The sequence below is a fragment of the Danio rerio genome, chromosome 14 (genome assembly GCF_052040795.2).
Source record: "Danio rerio strain M-AB ecotype USA chromosome 14, GRCz13ab, whole genome shotgun sequence".
NCBI classification, from domain to species: domain Eukaryota; kingdom Metazoa; phylum Chordata; class Actinopteri; order Cypriniformes; family Danionidae; genus Danio; species Danio rerio.
The window spans coordinates 2,912,835-2,932,500 of NC_141034.1; the positions used below are offsets into that span (position 1 = coordinate 2,912,835).

The 19,666-nt window shown below is 41.7% G+C and overlaps 7 protein-coding genes across 7 annotated transcripts in view; all 7 read right to left on the reverse strand.

The window, feature by feature from the left end:
- Positions 1-5,703, reverse strand: part of pcdh2a4 (protocadherin 2 alpha 4) — a 250,948-nt gene extending 245,245 nt beyond the window's left edge. The window contains 1 exon segment of the mRNA NM_001024169.2: positions 3,310-5,703. Coding sequence (NP_001019340.2) covers positions 3,310-5,703 — 2,394 coding nt within the window.
- Positions 1-5,703, reverse strand: part of pcdh2a5 (protocadherin 2 alpha 5) — a 250,948-nt gene extending 245,245 nt beyond the window's left edge. The window contains exon 1 of the mRNA NM_001024170.2: positions 3,298-5,703. Within this exon, the coding sequence (NP_001019341.2) occupies positions 3,298-5,703 (2,406 nt within the window). The remainder of the gene's footprint in view (positions 1-3,297) is intronic.
- pcdh2a3 (protocadherin 2 alpha 3) overlaps positions 1-11,532 on the reverse strand; it is a 256,777-nt gene extending 245,245 nt beyond the window's left edge. The window contains exon 1 of the mRNA NM_001024168.2: positions 9,136-11,532. Coding sequence (NP_001019339.2) covers positions 9,136-11,532 — 2,397 coding nt within the window. The remainder of the gene's footprint in view (positions 1-9,135) is intronic.
- Positions 1-14,722, reverse strand: part of pcdh2a2 (protocadherin 2 alpha 2) — a 259,967-nt gene extending 245,245 nt beyond the window's left edge. The window contains exon 1 of the mRNA NM_001024167.2: positions 12,317-14,722. Within this exon, the coding sequence (NP_001019338.2) occupies positions 12,317-14,722 (2,406 nt within the window). The remainder of the gene's footprint in view (positions 1-12,316) is intronic.
- Positions 1-19,666, reverse strand: part of pcdh2a1 (protocadherin 2 alpha 1) — a 264,980-nt gene that overhangs the window by 245,245 nt on the left and 69 nt on the right. The window contains exon 1 of the mRNA NM_001024166.2: positions 17,357-19,666. This exon is cut by the window's right edge and continues 69 nt beyond it. Coding sequence (NP_001019337.2) covers positions 17,357-19,666 — 2,310 coding nt within the window. The remainder of the gene's footprint in view (positions 1-17,356) is intronic.
- Positions 369-2,762, reverse strand: pcdh2a6 (protocadherin 2 alpha 6; the record flags this gene model as incomplete). Its single annotated transcript, NM_001024171.2, is given in 1 exon segment — positions 369-2,762. A coding segment is annotated over 1 exon segment (2,394 nt), but the record flags the coding sequence as incomplete, so codon positions are not given.
- LOC147840753 (protocadherin alpha-C2-like) lies at positions 6,044-8,822 on the reverse strand. The gene has a single exon (XM_087281081.1). The coding sequence runs from the start codon at positions 8,614-8,616 to the stop codon at positions 6,157-6,159; it is 2,460 nt and encodes an 819-aa protein (XP_087137207.1). The 5' UTR covers positions 8,617-8,822; the 3' UTR covers positions 6,044-6,156.

Here is a 19,666-nt window from a genome sequence, read left to right on the forward strand (position 1 = left end):
CCATACGGTTTTCCAAAACGCATGCGCCACCTCATGTCTTACAACCTGGAAGGGAATTATGCCTGAAATGGCACATAATTATTGACTTGTTTTTTCTAAACTTTAAAGTAGAGGAAGCACCATTTAACAAGATTTAATAGTGCGCCTAAAATAACTAATTCAATGAACAAAAACATTTAAAAATTATAATTAGATGAGGACAAAATTAAAATACTCAAAAAAAAAAAAAAGTATTTTTATGACCCTGTAAAACACTGAGTACACCAAACCAGAGCGCATTCACAAACTCTTGCATCAAAGTCTGAAAGGAAAATTTGCTTGCAGTTTTATGCAAATCTCTCTCTGATGATTGAAACTGAGTTTCTCACCTGTAGAGTAGAAGCAGCAGAGTCGCTGGTCTCGGTCAGTCCTGTGCTCCTCGGGATGCTGGACACGATGTATCTCGCTCCCTTTGGCACAGGCTGTCTGACCACCAGCTTTCCTTTTCTCGTCTCTGCTAGAAATAAACTGTACCAGTAGGCATCGTTGGAGACCAGAGTGGAGTCCGCGATGGTGGAGTTCCTCTCGCTGATCACACTGTTCCTGCTCGGAGGAGCCGCTTTGCTGGGCTTCGCCTTCTGGCACTTGAGCACGATGGTCACCAATATAGTGATGAGCAGAAGAAATGACACAGAGCCCAGTCCGATCACCAGATACAGGTTTAAATCCGAGAAGATGTCATACTCCAAAGGCACCTCGGTGTAGGTTTTAAGCGCGGTCTCCACCGTGGACAGTTTGATGGTGACTGTAGCAGAGAGCGCGGGCTCTCCGTTGTCCTTGGCGATCACCACCAGCCGCTGGTCTCGCGAGTCTCTGTAGCTGAACATCCTCATGGTGCGGATCTCTCCGTTGTATTGATCCAAGCTGAATAACGTAGCGTCGGTGTTCTGGAGAAACTGGTAGGTGATGCGAGAGTTGTGCACTGAATCAGAGTCTATGGCGATGACTTTGGCGATCAGAGTTCCTTTATCGGTGGATCTCGGGATGGTTTCCTTCACCTCGGAGCCCTGCGCGCGCCACGGAGACACTATAAGCGGTGTGTTGTCGTTCTGGTCCATAATAATAATGTGAACGGTCACGTTACTGCTGAGCGGAGGAACACCAGAGTCTCTGGCCTCGATGTGGAACAGAAAATCCTTCTCTATCTCATAATCAAACGTCTTTAGCGCGTAAAGATTGCCGTTCTCCGGGTTAATGGAGAACAGCATGGACATGGAGGTGTTGGCTATTTCCTTCTCTATGATGAAATAAACCAGATACTGGTTTTCATGGAGATCTGGGTCTACAGCAGTTATAGAGCTCAGTGAAGCTCCAGGCGCGTTATTCTCCATTACTGGTATCGTGTAGAAAGTCTGTGGGAACTGAGGAACATTGTCGTTCACGTCCAGCAGCTCTAAAGTGATAGTTTCATTATCAGATAACGGCGGGTTGCCCCTGTCAGTCACGGTGATAGTGATGTCATATTCTGGAAGCTTTTCACGGTCTAACGGCTCTGAAACTAATAATTCATAATAATTATCAGAGGATTCTTTAAGCGCAAAAGGTAAATCAGCAGAGATATGAATGTCTACCTGTCCATTCTCTCCAGAGTCTTTATCACTCACACTAACAACTGCAATCACTGTGTTTACAGCCACATCCTCTTTAACTGGACTTGTGACTGATCTGATGGAGATTTCAGGATGATTATCATTCATATCTGTGATTAAAATCTTTACTTTACACTTTCCTGTAAGACTATTAGCTCCTTTATCTGTTGCTATAATTTCCATATCATAGATCCTGAAATCCTCATAATTAATCAGCTCTTTAACTCTGATTTCTCCATTATTAGGATTCAGACTGAAAGTCTGCTGCGTTTTCTCTGAAGTGTATAAACTATAAGAGTAAAGTAAATCTGAATTTGAGCCCTCGTCCTTATCTGAGGCGTTTAGTTTCACTACAAGGCTTCCAATAGGCGCGTTTTCAGTCAGATTTATAGTATAACTGTCTTTATCGAATTGAGGGGCGTTGTCATTGGTGTCCAGAACGCGCACAATAATGCTGGCCGTGCCAGAGCGCGCGGGGACTCCTCCATCCACAGCAGTGAGAATCAGATTGTAAGAAGCTCGTTCCTCTCTGTCTAAAGGCTTTTTTAGAATCAAATCAGCAAACTTTGACCCGTCCCTGCCTGTTTGTACCTCTATGTTAAAGTGTTCATTTTCGCTCAAATAATATGTTTTTATTGAATTTGAACCAATATCAGGATCCACCGCATTACTGAGGGAAAATCTCTCTCCGGCTGCTGTAGATTCTGATATATCCAGACGTATCGTATCTCTCCAAAACTGAGGAGCATTATCGTTTATATCCACTATTTCAATTTCAATGTTAAACATCCGCACAGGATTCTCCATCGTCACTTCCATTTTGATAAAACAATTTGTCGTTTTTGATGAACAAAGGTATTCTCTGTCCATCTTTTCCAATATATAGAGCTCTCCTGTCTCTTTGTTAACATTCAAATACTTTTTGTTAGATCTAATATCGAGACGCATTTGTCGATTGTTGAGTGTTGTCACATCCAGTCCCAAATCAGACGCTAAATTAGCCACAACAGAGCCTTCCTCCATTTCTTCTGGGATGGAATAATGCGTAACAGAGGACGCGGTGTCCAAAATAGCGGAGAAAAACAGAAGGACCATTACATACCTCCAAAGCACTGATTTTGTACATCCCTCCATTCTGCAACGTTTAGTATAATTGTACTCCTATCGATTATGAAATGATCAGGAAACAAATATTTCACACGGTGAAGCTCTTGTCACAGCGCGCTCCTTTGTGCGCTTTCCTCCTGTGAAATCTGTCATGGCGATTTTGGTTAAAAGAGTCAAGGCGTTTTCTTAGAGAACAGCGACGCTCAGTGAGTTAGATCTGAACATACACAAAAAGAAAACATTCTGGCTCAGCATAAACTTAAATATTATTCAGTTTTCCTTGTCATTTGTATTTTAGGGGCGCATTTTTCCTTTTTAATAAATGCACGAGAAAATATGCAAAAGTAATACACAAAATACAACATTAAGAACAAAAAATGGTTGTGAAATCATAATTTATAAACAATGAATGTTATGTTTGTGGGGAAAAATCCTTTTATATTTTTATAACCTGTAAAAAACGAGTATGGCACTCCAGAGCGCATTCACAAACCTTTTCATCACTATATGGATATAAGTTTAGCATGACACGATATGCAAATCTCTCTCTGATGATTGAAACTGAGTTTCTTACCTGTAAAGTAGAAGCCGCAGAGTCGCTGGTCTCGGTCAGTCCTGTGCTCCTCGGGATGCTGGACACGATGTATCTCGCGCCCTTTGGCACAGGCTGTCTGACCACCAGCTTTCCTTTCCTCGTCTCTGCTAGAAATAAACTGTACCAGTAGGCATCGTTGGAGACCAGAGTGGAGTCCGCGATGGTGGAGTTCCTCTCGCTGATCACACTGTTCCTGCTCGGAGGAGCCGCTTTGCTGGGCTTCGCCTTCTGGCACTTGAGCACGATGGTCACCAATATAGTGATGAGCAGAAGAAATGACACAGAGCCCAGTCCGATCACCAGATACAGGTTTAAATCCGAGAAGATGTCATACTCCAAAGGCACCTCAGTGTAGGTTTTAAGCGCGGTCTCCACCGTGGACAGTTTGATGGTGACTGTAGCAGAGAGCGCGGGCTCTCCGTTGTCCTTGGCGATCACCACCAGCCGCTGGTCTCGCGAGTCTCTGTAGCTGAACATCCTCATGGTCCGGATCTCTCCGTTGTATTGATCCAAGCTGAATAACGTAGCGTCGGTGTTCTGGAGAAACTGGTAGGTGATGCGAGAGTTGTGCACTGAATCAGAGTCTATGGCGATGACTTTGGCGATCAGAGTTCCTTTATCGGTGGATCTCGGGATGGTTTCCTTCACCTCGGAGCCCTGCGCGCGCCACGGAGACACTATAAGCGGTGTGTTGTCGTTCTGGTCCATGATAATAATGTGAACGGTCACGTTACTGCTGAGCGGAGGAACACCAGAGTCTCTGGCCTCGATGTGGAACAGAAAATCCTTCTCTATCTCATAATCAAACGTCTTTAGCGCGTAAAGATTGCCGTTCTCCGGGTTAATGGAGAACAGCATGGACATGGAGGTGTTGGCTATTTCCTTCTCTATGATGAAATAAACCAGATACTGATTTTCATGGAGATCTGGGTCTACAGCAGTTATAGAGCTCAGTGAAGCTCCAGGCGCGTTATTCTCCATTACTGGTATCGTGTAGAAAGTCTGTGGGAACTGAGGAACATTGTCGTTCACGTCCAGCAGCTCTAAAGTGATAGTTTCATTATCAGATAACGGCGGGTTGCCCCTGTCAGTCACGGTGATAGTGATGTCATATTCTGGAAGCTTTTCACGGTCTAACGGCTCTGAAACTAATAATTCATAATAATTATCAGAGGATTCTTTAAGCGCAAAAGGTAAATCAGCAGAGATATGAATGTCTACCTGTCCATTCTCTCCAGAGTCTTTATCACTCACACTAACAACTGCAATCACTGTGTTTACAGCCACATCCTCTTTAACTGTGCTCTGAAATGACTTAATCGAAATTTCAGGATGATTATCATTCATGTCAGTTATTAACACTGATAATTTGCATTGACCTGATAATGGATGTGTGCCTTTATCAGATGCTATAACTTCCATATCGTAAATTCTAAAGTCTTCATAATTAACCATCTCTTTCACTCTAATTTCACCACTGTCAGGATTCAGACTGAATGTTTTCTGTGTCTTCTCTGATGTATACAGACTAAATGAATACACCAGCTCTGCATTAGAACCCTCGTCTAGATCTGTAGCGTTTAATTTAACCACCAGGCTGCCTATAGGTGCGTTTTCAGTTAAATTGATGGTGTAGCTGTCTTTGTCAAATTTAGGGGCGTTGTCATTGGCATCCAACACACGGACCATGATGCTGGCCGTGCCTGAACGCGGAGGGACTCCGCCATCCACTGCTGTCAGAATCAGATTATGAACAGCCTGCGTTTCCCGATCTAGCGCCTTTTTTAATATTAAATCTGCAAATTTGGACCCGTCCCTCCCAGACTGAATTTCAATGTCAAAGTGCTCGTTTTTGCTCAAATAATACGTTTTAACAGAGTTTGAGCCGACATCAGAATCCACCGCATTACTGACAGAGAATCGCTCACCGGCTGATGTTGACTCGGTGATATCTAAATTAATAGTATCGCGTCTAAACTGAGGATTATTGTCATTTATGTCAGTGATTTCCAGCTCGATATAAAATATTCGCACAGGGTTCTCCACGATAACCTCCATTTTTAGATAACACGTCGTTTTGGCAGTACACAAATATTCACGATCAATCTTCTCTTGTATGTACAGCTCACCTCTGTCTTTGTTTATAGCGAGGTATTTTTTGTTAGCAATAACATCTAATCTGACGTTTCTTTTTATCAAAGTCTGTACGTCAAGCCCTAAATCAGTAGCTAAATTAGCCACGACAGACCCCACTTCCATCTCCTCCGGGACAGAATAGTGCGTAACAGCCAGAGCCGAGCGGCAAACCGCTGATAAAAGGAAAAGCAGCGAGACGTACCTTCTCCATGACAGGGCGTTCAAATCAGAATCCATTGTCTGATAAAAGGGTTACGACGAAAGAACAAAGCAGTTCATGCAGCAGCAAAACATATGATTATACTCCAAATTTAAGATGTAGACAAAACTGTTAGTGAAGATCTGAAAAATGAAAGTTTCCTTGATGTAAACTGCAATATTTGGCATTAAAAACAGAGACGCACAAAACCAGTGCTCATTGCAGAATGGCCAACTATGATAGTGACGCTGAAATTACGCACGCAGAGAAATCTACAAGCTTACTTGTGAGACTACAGCGCCACTTGGCGCACATACTGTGAGGTGCCTCAAAATCTGTGGAGAACTTCAAATATGTATTAAAACTTAAAATATATACGTTTTTTACATTGAAATAAAAAGAAATTGCGTAAATCTTTTGAAATTAAAGCATTATATAAAAAAACTACTAACGTTACCCCTTTCAAATATTCTTACCTCGGATTGTGTGCTTCAGAAGCCACAATAAATTGTAAAATATGAAAATAAACAGGATTTAAATATAAATATGAATCTCACCTGTAGAGTAGAAGCAGCAGAGTCGCTGGTCTCGGTCAGTCCTGTGCTCCTCGGGATGCTGGACACGATGTATCTCGCGCCCTTTGGCACAGGCTGTCTGACCACCAGCTTTCCTTTCCTCGTCTCTGCTAGAAATAAACTGTACCAGTAGGCATCGTTGGAGACCAGAGTGGAGTCCGCGATGGTGGAGTTCCTCTCGCTGATCACACTGTTCCTGCTCGGAGGAGCCGCTTTGCTGGGCTTCGCCTTCTGGCACTTGAGCACGATGGTCACCAATATAGTGATGAGCAGAAGAAATGACACAGAGCCCAGTCCGATCACCAGATACAGGTTTAAATCCGAGAAGATGTCATACTCCAAAGGCACCTCAGTGTAGGTTTTAAGCGCGGTCTCCACCGTGGACAGTTTGATGGTGACTGTAGCAGAGAGCGCGGGCTCTCCGTTGTCCTTGGCGATCACCACCAGCCGCTGGTCTCGCGAGTCTCTGTAGCTGAACATCCTCATGGTCCGGATCTCTCCGTTGTATTGATCCAAGCTGAATAACGTAGCGTCGGTGTTCTGGAGAAACTGGTAGGTGATGCGAGAGTTGTGCACTGAATCAGAGTCTATGGCGATGACTTTGGCGATCAGAGTTCCTTTATCGGTGGATCTCGGGATGGTTTCCTTCACCTCCGAGCCCTGCGCGCGCCACGGAGACACTATAAGCGGTGTGTTGTCGTTCTGGTCCATGATAATAATGTGAACGGTCACGTTACTGCTGAGCGGAGGAACACCAGAGTCTCTGGCCTCGATGTGGAACAGAAAATCCTTCTCTATCTCATAATCAAACGTCTTCAGCGCGTAAAGATTGCCGTTCTCCGGGTTAATGGAGAACAGCATGGACATGGAGGTGTTGGCTATTTCCCTCTCTATGATGAAATAAACCAGATACTGATTTTCATGGAGATCTGGGTCTACAGCAGTTATAGAGCTCAGTGAAGCTCCAGGCGCGTTATTCTCCATGACTGGTATCGTGTAGAAAGTCTGTGGGAACTGAGGAACATTGTCGTTCACGTCCAGCAGCTCTAAAGTGATAGTTTCATTATCAGATAACGGCGGGTTGCCCCTGTCAGTCACGGTGATAGTGATGTCATATTCTGGAAGCTTTTCACGGTCTAACGGCTCTGAAACTAATAATTCATAATAATTATCAGAGGATTCTTTAAGCGCAAAAGGTAAATCAGCAGAGATATGAATGTCTACCTGTCCATTCTCTCCAGAGTCTTTATCACTCACACTAACAACTGCAATCACTGTGTTTACAGCCACATCCTCTTTAACTGTGCTCTGAAATGACTTAATCGAAATTTCAGGATGATTATCATTCATGTCAGTTATTAACACTGATAATTTGCATTGACCTGATAATGGATGTGTGCCTTTATCAGATGCTATAACTTCCATATCGTAAATTCTAAAGTCTTCATAATTAACCATCTCTTTCACTCTAATTTCACCACTGTCAGGATTCAGACTGAATGTTTTCTGTGTCTTCTCTGATGTATACAGACTAAATGAATACACCAGCTCTGCATTAGAACCCTCGTCTAGATCTGTAGCGTTTAATTTAACCACCAGGCTGCCTATAGGTGCGTTTTCAGTTAAATTGATGGTGTAGCTGTCTTTGTCAAATTTAGGGGCGTTGTCATTGGCATCCAACACACGGACCATGATGCTGGCCGTGCCTGAACGCGGAGGGACTCCGCCATCCACTGCTGTCAGAATCAGATTATGAACAGCCTGCGTTTCCCGATCTAGCGCCTTTTTTAATATTAAATCTGCAAATTTGGACCCGTCCCTCCCAGACTGAATTTCAATGTCAAAGTGCTCGTTTTTGCTCAAATAATACGTTTTAACAGAGTTTGAGCCGACATCAGAATCCACCGCATTACTGACAGAGAATCGCTCACCGGCTGATGTTGACTCGGTGATATCTAAATTAATAGTATCGCGTCTAAACTGAGGATTATTGTCATTTATGTCAGTGATTTCCAGCTCGATATAAAATATTCGCACAGGGTTCTCCACGATAACCTCCATTTTTAGATAACACGTCGTTTTGGCAGTACACAAATATTCACGATCAATCTTCTCTTGTATGTACAGCTCACCTCTGTCTTTGTTTATAGCGAGGTATTTTTTGTTAGCAATAACATCTAATCTGACGTTTCTTTTTATCAAAGTCTGTACGTCAAGCCCTAAATCAGTAGCTAAATTAGCCACGACAGACCCCACTTCCATCTCCTCCGGGACAGAATAGTGCGTAACAGCCAGAGCCGAGCGGCAAACCGCTGATAAAAGGAAAAGCAGCGAGACGTACCTTCTCCATGACAGGGCGTTCAAATCAGAATCCATTGTCTGATAAAAGGGTTACGACGAAAGAACAAAGCAGTTCATGCAGCAGCAAAACATATGATTATACTCCAAATTTAAGATGTAGACAAAACTGTTAGTGAAGATCTGAAAAATGAAAGTTTCCTTGATGTAAACTGCAATATTTGGCATTAAAAACAGAGACGCACAAAACCAGTGCTCATTGCAGAATGGCCAACTATGATAGTGACGCTGAAATTACGCACGCAGAGAAATCTACAAGCTTACTTGTGAGACTACAGCGCCACTTGGCGCACATACTGTGAGGTGCCTCAAAATCTGTGGAGAACTTCAAATATGTATTAAAACTTAAAATATATACGTTTTTTACATTGAAATAAAAAGAAATTGCGTAAATCTTTTGAAATTAAAGCATTATATAAAAAAACTACTAACGTTACCCCTTTCAAATATTCTTACCTCGGATTGTGTGCTTCAGAAGCCACAATAAATTGTAAAATATGAAAATAAACAGGATTTAAATATAAATATGAATCTCACCTGTAGAGTAGAAGCAGCAGAGTCGCTGGTCTCGGTCAGTCCTGTGCTCCTCGGGATGCTGGACACGATGTATCTCGCGCCCTTTGGCACAGGCTGTCTGACCACCAGCTTTCCTTTCCTCGTCTCTGCTAGAAATAAACTGTACCAGTAGGCATCGTTGGAGACCAGAGTGGAGTCCGCGATGGTGGAGTTCCTCTCGCTGATCACACTGTTCCTGCTCGGAGGAGCCGCTTTGCTGGGCTTCGCCTTCTGGCACTTGAGCACGATGGTCACCAATATAGTGATGAGCAGAAGAAATGACACAGAGCCCAGTCCGATCACCAGATACAGGTTTAAATCCGAGAAGATGTCATACTCCAAAGGCACCTCAGTGTAGGTTTTAAGCGCGGTCTCCACCGTGGACAGTTTGATGGTGACTGTAGCAGAGAGCGCGGGCTCTCCGTTGTCCTTGGCGATCACCACCAGCCGCTGGTCTCGCGAGTCTCTGTAGCTGAACATCCTCATGGTCCGGATCTCTCCGTTGTATTGATCCAAGCTGAATAACGTAGCGTCGGTGTTCTGGAGAAACTGGTAGGTGATGCGAGAGTTGTGCACTGAATCAGAGTCTATGGCGATGACTTTGGCGATCAGAGTTCCTTTATCGGTGGATCTCGGGATGGTTTCCTTCACCTCCGAGCCCTGCGCGCGCCACGGAGACACTATAAGCGGTGTGTTGTCGTTCTGGTCCATGATAATAATGTGAACGGTCACGTTACTGCTGAGCGGAGGAACACCAGAGTCTCTGGCCTCGATGTGGAACAGAAAATCCTTCTCTATCTCATAATCAAACGTCTTCAGCGCGTAAAGATTGCCGTTCTCCGGGTTAATGGAGAACAGCATGGACATGGAGGTGTTGGCTATTTCCCTCTCTATGATGAAATAAACCAGATACTGATTTTCATGGAGATCTGGGTCTACAGCAGTTATAGAGCTCAGTGAAGCTCCAGGCGCGTTATTCTCCATGACTGGTATCGTGTAGAAAGTCTGTGGGAACTGAGGAACATTGTCGTTCACGTCCAGCAGCTCTAAAGTGATAGTTTCATTATCAGATAACGGCGGGTTGCCCCTGTCAGTCACGGTGATAGTGATGTCATATTCTGGAAGCTTTTCACGGTCTAACGGCTCTGAAACTAATAATTCATAATAATTATCAGAGGATTCTTTAAGCGCAAAAGGTAAATCAGCAGAGATATGAATGTCTACCTGCCCATTCTCTCCAGAGTCTTTATCACTCACACTAACAACTGCAATCACTGTGTTTACAGCCACATCCTCTTTAACTGGACTTGTGACTGATCTGATGGAGATTTCAGGATGATTATCATTCATATCTGTGATTAAAATCTTTACTTTACACTTTCCTGTAAGACTATTAGCTCCTTTATCTGTTGCTATAATTTCCATATCATAGATCCTGAAATCCTCATAATTAATCAGCTCTTTCACTCGGATTTCTCCATTATTAGGATTCAGGCTGAAAGTCTGCTGTGTTTTCTCTGAAGTGTATAAACTAAAAGCATAAAATATTTCAGAATTTGTTCCCTCGTCTTTATCTGTCGCGTTTAGTTTCACTACAAGGTTTCCAATAGGCGCGTTTTCAGTCAGATTTATAGTATAACTGTCTTTATCGAATTGAGGGGCGTTGTCATTGGTGTCCAGAACGCGCACAATAATGCTGGCCGTGCCAGAGCGCGCGGGGACTCCTCCATCCACAGCAGTGAGAATCAGATTATGCGAAGCTTGCTCTTCTCTATCTAAAGGCTTTTTCAGTATCAAATCAGTGAATTTCGATCCATCTCTTCCAGTTTGTATCTCTATTGAAAAATGATCGCTTTCACTGAGGTAGTATGTTTTAATAGAATTAACACCAATATCAGGATCAACCGCATTGTTCAAAGAGAATCGTTCCCCCACAGGCGTTGACTCTGAAATGTCCAAATGCATTGTGTCCCTTCGAAAATGTGGAGCATTGTCGTTAATATCAATGATTTCTAGCTCAATGTTAAACATTCGCACGGGATTTTCGATTGTAGCATCCAGTTTAAGAACACAAGCAGCTGTCGCCTTGGTGGTGCAAATGAGCTCTCGGTCGATTCGCTCCACAATGAACAGCTCTCCCGTTTCTTTGTTAATATCCAGATATCTTTTATTTGCAAGTGTGTCGAGGCGAATTTTGCGTTTACTCAGTGTCTTAACATCTAATCCCAGATCCGTTGCCAAATTAGCCACGATAGATCCCTCATCCAGTTCTTCGGATATAGAATAATGAGTGACAGAAGATGCTGTATGTAGAGCAGATATTAAAATGATGACGGACACGTACCTTTTCAGTGCCTCGCTTTTCATTCGTGATTCCATTGTTTCGATTTATAGTCCAGTAATGGTGACACTTAAAATAAATATCCTGCGTTTACCAATGTTATAGTTTGGTTATAAAGAAGCAGAACAAACCATTTTGCGGTGTTCATGAAAGAGCAGAGCACACAGCTTTCTGCCAACAAAGCAAACACGTCACCAGCACGGCTATAATGAGAGATACACGAAGAGGAGCCGGTTTGATGGAGAAGAGCGACGCTGTGCGCATTGGTTAGCGTGGTACATACACGCAGCAGGTTTAGTAGCAAAATACAAACGGAAAACTGCATGGGGAGATATGCAATATTTAAAATAAAATCTGCTTTGAATTATAAAACGACTACCCATTACAAAAACAACTTATAGATTTTCCATTATTAATGACAATAAAATAAATTGGACAGACATATTTAACTTAAAACAATTAACATTTCATTAATCCTTCATAAACTTTTTTTTTTTTTGCCAAGGCTAGCGCACTAAATAGATAGATAGATAGATAGACAGACAGACAGACAGACAGACAGACAGACAGACAGACAGACAGACAGACAGACAGACAGACAGACAGACAGACAGACAGATAGATAGATAGATAGATAGATAGATAGATAGATAGATAGATAGATAGATAGATAGATAGATAGATAGATAGATAGATGGATGGATAAACCTAAAGAAAAGAAAAACACTTTTAGGTTGATTCTAAGTTTTAAAACCGTGCTGAGCAAAGCCTGGTATTGTTCATGATACATTATAAATTAAAAGCCATATATTAATTCCTTACCTGTAGAGTAGAAGCCGCAGAGTCGCTGGTCTCGGTCAGTCCTGTGCTCCTCGGGATGCTGGACACGATGTATCTCGCTCCCTTTGGCACAGGCTGTCTGACCACCAGCTTTCCTTTCCTCGTCTCTGCTAGAAATAAACTGTACCAGTAGGCATCGTTGGAGACCAGAGTGGAGTCCGCGATGGTGGAGTTCCTCTCGCTGATCACACTGTTCCTGCTCGGAGGAGCCGCTTTGCTGGGCTTCGCCTTCTGGCACTTGAGCACGATGGTCACCAATATAGTGATTAGCAGAAGAAATGACACAGAGCCCAGTCCGATCACCAGATACAGGTTTAAATCCGAGAAGATGTCATACTCCAAAGGCACCTCAGTGTAGGTTTTAAGCGCGGTCTCCACCGTGGACAGTTTGATGGTGACTATAGCAGAGAGCGCGGGCTCTCCGTTGTCCTTGGCGATCACCACCAGCCGCTGGTCTCGCGAGTCTCTGTAGCTGAACATCCTCATGGTCCGGATCTCTCCGTTGTATTGATCCAAGCTGAATAACGTAGCGTCGGTGTTCTGGAGAAACTGGTAGGTGATGCGAGAGTTGTGCACTGAATCAGAGTCTATGGCGATGACTTTGGCGATCAGAGTTCCTTTATCGGTGGATCTCGGGATGGTTTCCTTCACCTCAGAGCCCTGCGCGCGCCACGGAGACACTATAAGCGGTGTGTTGTCGTTTTGGTCCATGATAATAATGTGAACGGTCACGTTACTGCTGAGCGGAGGAACACCAGAGTCTCTGGCCTCGATGTGGAACAGAAAATCCTTCTCTATCTCATAATCAAACGTCTTTAGCGCGTAAAGATTGCCGTTCTCCGGGTTAATGGAGAACAGCATGGACATGGAGGTGTTGGCTATTTCCTTCTCTATGATGAAATAAACCAGATACTGATTTTCATGGAGATCTGGGTCTACAGCAGTTATAGAGCTCAGTGAAGCTCCAGGCGCGTTATTCTCCATTACTGGTATCGTGTAGAAAGTCTGTGGGAACTGAGGAACATTGTCGTTCACGTCCAGCAGCTCTAAAGTGATAGTTTCATTATCAGATAACGGCGGGTTGCCCCTGTCAGTCACGGTGATAGTGATGTCATATTCTGGAAGCTTTTCACGGTCTAACGGCTCTGAAACTAATAATTCATAATAATTATCAGAGGATTCTTTAAGCGCAAAAGGTAAATCAGCAGAGATATGAATGTCTACCTGTCCATTCTCTCCAGAGTCTTTATCACTCACACTAACAACTGCAATCACTGTGTTTACAGCCACATCCTCTTTAACTGGACTTGTGACTGATCTGATGGAGATTTCAGGATGATTATCATTCATATCTGTGATTAAAATGGTTAGTTTACATTTCCCTGTGAGACTATTAGATGCTTTATCTGTCGCTATTACTTCCATATTATAGATTTTGAAATCTTCATAATTTATAATCTCTTTAACTCGAATTTCTCCAGTTTCTGAGTTTAAATTGAATGTCTCTTGCGTCTTCTCTGAGGTGTACAAACTGAATGTGTACACAATTTCTGAATTTTGGCCTTCGTCTAAATCTGTTGCATTTAATTTCACAACAAGACTCCCAATAGGAGCATTTTCACTTAAGTGTACAGTATAACTGTCTTTATCGAATTGAGGGGCGTTGTCATTTGTGTCTAGCACTTGGACAATAATATTAGCAGTACCAGAGCGCGAAGGCACTCCGCCATCTACAGCAGTAAGTATCAGATTATGGACTGCTTGTTCTTCGCGATCTAATGCCTTTTTCAGTACTAAATCAGCAAGTTTAGATCCATCTCGACCTGACTGTATTTCGATAGTAAAATGATCGCTTTCGCTAAGATAGTAGGTCTTGATTGAATTAGATCCAATATCTGAATCCACTGCATTGTTGAGAGAGAAACGCTCTCCGGCTGGCGTCGACTCTGAAATGTCTAAATGCATGACGTCTCGTCGAAAATGGGGTGAATTGTCATTAATATCCAGTATTTCTAATTCAATATTAAACATCCTAATTGGATTTTCTATTGTTGCATCGAGCTTCAGAAAACAAGAATTTGTAGTTTTGGATGGGCATAGATATTCTCTGTCTATCTTTTCGACGATGAACAGCTCCCCCGTTTCTTTATTTATATCCAGATATTTTTTATTTGCGATCACATCTAGGCGCATCCTGCGTTTTGTCAGACTTTGTACTTCCAAACCGAGATCAGTGGCTAAATTCGCAACAACCGATCCAACCTCCATTTCCTCGGGAATAGAGTAATGCGTAACAGCAAATGCTGACTTTAACACAGCAGAGATGACCAGAAATAACCAAACGTACCTTCTCCATTTTTGCGCGTCCAAAAACGGTGCCATTCTCATTTAAAATACAAGTCCAGTATACTCCTAAAACGCACTGACAATGAAAGACGCAGGGGAACAAAGAGACAGCGAAGGAGAGGATCACCCGGTACTACAGTGTGACGCTACATTATGGCAACCAATATGTTCTGTCTGGCGTATTGCTAGACAACAGCGACGCTTTGTGCACGATGCAAAAACATCACGTTCAAAATAGAGCCAGTCCAAAATGAATCACTGTTCAATGAACAGGCCAAGTGAATAATAACACCGCACATTTGCAGAAATACTAAGCGCAAGAGTGGGGGGAAATAATTTCCCATGCTCTTCTTTCCTTGCACACATGCCCATTGCATTATTACATGTAAACGTACATCTTGTACTATTATTGGTCTAATCTATTCTTTTTGCTAAAGTGTGCATATTGTCTAATTTAAATTGTGTAACCTGTCTATAGTTAGTACATTTTTTGTTATATCTTATATCGGATCATGCTTGCATGACTTTAATAGTTATCATCCTTTTTTATCCATAATACTACTACCTCTATCTATATATTGTAGCTTATGTTTACTATATATATCACTGTTGCACTAACTGCTTGTATTTGCACTCTGTAAGATGCTGATTGAGTTTTCGTAATTGTACACTCTCAGAAAAAAAGGTACAAGATAGTACAAATAATGTTCCTTTGTAAAAGTTGTACCTTATATGGTACAGAAAAAACCTCTTATGATGCTGTTCTGTACATTTTATAGTGCAATTGGATTAAGATACATGATTGTTTTCATAAAAAAAGGCGCATAAGTGTTGGACAACTCCTTCTATATAATATCTATGAAGATAAATGTTACTGGAAAGGCAAAGTTGTGAATAATTTCCATATTAAAACATAAAGCATCATTTAAAAGCATCTGCTTAAAGAAACTCATAAACATTAACTATTAAGTTCTATAATGCAAAGCAACTGATAAAACAAAACTATAGGTATTGTGAACTACACATTTAAGGCATTTGTAATAAACATTATAAGCATTTTCTGATAAATACAGTTTCATTATTGATATCTGCACTTTTTTTGGCGTTTGCTTTCCACCATGCAAGTGAGCAGGCAAAAGTCCTGCATGTGCAAACTGTTCATGCAGACATTTTAGTCTTGTGAAACTAATCAAACATTGTAGATATCTCGGTACAATACTTTCGCATAATTAAATTTCTATTTTAAAATTAAGTAAATGAAATAAACTTTTAAGTGAGTATAAAGGTATTGTGTGAAACCTAGAAAGACAAATGTGTTTATTGTACATGGGAGAATGTGTTTCTGTAACAGCTTAGTGAAAAGTGCTGTGAAATGATTAGCAAAAATAGATATTTTGAGTTACGTTAAAGTATTTTTTATTCTTTATTGTAAATGAAAAAGCTGCATTTACATAAAAATAAACTTAATTTAAAACACAGTTTATAAATGTATTTAATGTCTTGCATTTACTAATAATAAATCAACGCTATTTTGGACATAGTAAAATGCCTTTAAATAGTTCTTGAAGGAACACTTTTGACAAAAGGTACAAGTTTCTTGTCACTGTAGTGCCTTCATAGATCAGATTTGTACCTTAGATGAGAATACAATATTTAAAATAATACAAGTTTTAAAACCAAAGGTACAATTTGGTTTCCTATGGTACAAAATGTCCTTAAAGGAACAAACTGCAATGGGACAAATTTGTTTCTTTGTCTTAAGGTACAAATCTGTTCCATAAAAAGGTGACAAGGGTTTGTACCTTCTTTGGTATTGTACCTTTTTTTTTCTGAGAGTGTACATGTGTAATGACAATAAAATTTAATCTAATAAATATATCATTTTGTATAACATGTCTTTATTAGGTATTTCAAGGTTTTATAATAAATCAAACCCCAAAACATACCCCAGAAAGGTTTAGGTAAAACTAAAATTAAATCATAATCATTATTAAATAATAATAATAATAATAATAATAATAATAAAAAAATAATAATAATTATAATAATAATAATAAAATTAAATAAAAAATAAATCTAATCAAACACAAATTCACATTCCACAACTTCAGACTTAAAAAGTCTCTTCAATATCTCCATTTTTAACAAAGATCAAAAACACCTCCCAGATCTTGCAAAACAAATGTATGTGAGCTTTTCAAGAGCAAAACATGTTATAATATTTTTCCAATGATGGGGCGATTAAAATTTTTCCAACATAAAGCAAGGTCATACCTTATTTTGATGGTCCATTTGTTGAATTTAAGTTACATTGGATCTATATGACAACTAATTCTCATTAGATTATAAGTAGACTGTTAGGGTTGGGGTTAGTGTTAGCGCAAGTTGACATGTACTTGCAAAGTTTCTAATAGTCAGTTAAATGTCTGTTGAAGGAGCAGCATCAGCAGATATTAAGCAGAGAGTCCAATAATACTCAAATGGACCATCAAAATAAAGTGTTACCAAAAGCAATACAACATCTTGCTTGTGTTAATAAATATATTATTAATAGGAAAAGAGAGGCAATTTTCCATTCCATTCCATTTTTTTTCATCATGTACACTTTAAAATAGCATAATAAATGGTGTGCATAATGGCAGTTTCATAACATACTATAATTAAAAGTTTTCTTACCTGTAGAGTAGAAGCAGCAGAGTCGCTGGTCTCGGTCAGTCCTGTGCTCCTCGGGATGCTGGACACGATGTATCTCGCCCCCTTTGGCACAGGCTGTCTGACCACCAGCTTTCCTTTCCTCGTCTCTGCTAGAAATAAACTGTACCAGTAGGCATCGTTGGAGACCAGAGTGGAGTCCGCGATGGTGGAGTTCCTCTCGCTGATCACACTGTTCCTGCTCGGAGGAGCCGCTTTGCTGGGCTTCGCCTTCTGGCACTTGAGCACGATGGTCACCAATATAGTGATGAGCAGAAGAAATGACACAGAGCCCAGTCCGATCACCAGATACAGGTTTAAATCCGAGAAGATGTCATACTCCAAAGGCACCTCAGTGTAGGTTTTAAGCGCGGTCTCCACCGTGGACAGTTTGATGGTGACTGTAGCAGAGAGCGCGGGCTCTCCGTTGTCCTTGGCGATCACCACCAGCCGCTGGTCTCGCGAGTCTCTGTAGCTGAACATCCTCATGGTCCGGATCTCTCCGTTGTATTGATCCAAGCTGAATAACGTAGCGTCGGTGTTCTGGAGAAACTGGTAGGTGATGCGAGAGTTGTGCACTGAATCAGAGTCTATGGCGATGACTTTGGCGATCAGAGTTCCTTTATCGGTGGATCTCGGGATGGTTTCCTTCACCTCGGAGCCCTGCGCGCGCCACGGAGACACTATAAGCGGTGTGTTGTCATTCTGGTCCATGATAATAATGTGAACGGTCACGTTACTGCTGAGCGGAGGAACACCAGAGTCTCTGGCCTCGATGTGGAACAGAAAATCCTTCTCTATCTCATAATCAAACGTCTTTAGCGCGTAAAGGTTGCCGTTCTCCGGGTTAATGGAGAACAGCATGGACATGGAGGTGTTGGCTATTTCCCTCTCTATGATGAAATACACTAAATACTGATTTTCGTTTAAATCTGGATCTATTGCAGTTATAGAGCTCAGTAAAGCTCCAGGCGCGTTGTTTTCTTTAACGGGTATGGTGTAGAAAGTCTGCGGGAACTGCGGCGCGTTATCATTGACGTCCAGTAGATGCACTGTTATAGTTTCATTATCAGATAAGGGAGGATTCCCTTTATCCGTCACAACTAATGTGATCTCATATTCTGGGACAACTTCACGATCTAATGGTTTTGACACTAATAACTCGTAGAGATGATCAGATGATTGGTTTAAAAGAAACGGCAAGGCCCTGTTCATTGTCAGATTAACCTTTCCATTATCTCCAGTGTCTCTATCACTGACACCAACCAGAGCTATAACAGAACCCACTGGGATGTTTTCATCAACAGTATTCTTCAGTGATTTTATAGTGATCTCCGGGTAATTATCGTTCATGTCAGTAACATACACAGAGACTCTGGACTGACCAGACAGCGGAACTGGCCCATTATCCTTAGCCTCGACGAACATCTCAAATATTTTCATATCCTCATAATCAATGGTGCCCTTTACTGCTATTTCGCCAGTATTTGAATCCAAAGAGAACATTTCCTGCGTTTTCTCCGAAGTGTAAAGCGTAAATGAGTATGTGAGATCAGCGTTTGGGCCTTCATCAGCATCAGTAGCGTTTAATTTAACAACAACAGTGCCTGCTGGCGAATTTTCGCTGATATTGAGAGAATAAAGCGCCTGGTCGAACTGCGGGGCGTTGTCATTTGTGTCTTGAACGCGCACGATGATACTCGCTGTGCCGGAGCGCGCAGGGACTCCGCCATCAATGGCAGTGAGGATCAGGTTATAAACGGCCTTGTCCTCTCTATCTAAAGCCTTCATGAGCACCAAATCGACATATTTTGTTCCATCACTACCAGAATGAATATCAACAGTGAAATGTTCATTTTCGCTTAATTTATAAGTCTTGACTGTGTTGGCACCAACGTCCGGATCAAACGCATTTGGCAAAGAGAATCTTTCTCCTGGTGATGCCGACTCTGAAACATCCAATTCAATCTTGTCCCGTCGGAAATGAGGAGCATTATCATTAATGTCTGTGATGCCCAATTCAATATTGAACATACGCAATGGGCTTTCAATTATTAAGTCTAATTTTAAAAAGCACGTCGTCGTTTTAGCAGGGCACAGAGTTTCCCTGTCCATTTTCTCAACAATAAATAGCTCCCCCGTCCTCTTATTAATATCAAGATATTTTTTGCTATGGAAAATGTCAAGTTTTACCTCTCTCTGCGCTAGTCCACTAACATCCAGCCCCAAATCAGCAGCTAGATTAGCGACGACCGACCCGCGCTCCATCTCCTCCGGTATAGAGTATCGCGTCAC

Bases quoted from the DNA above. Each gene is read 5' to 3' on its own strand.
- LOC147840753 (XM_087281081.1), bottom strand. From the start codon at position 8,616: ATGGATTCTGATTTGAACGCCCTGTCATGGAGAAGGTACGTCTCGCTG.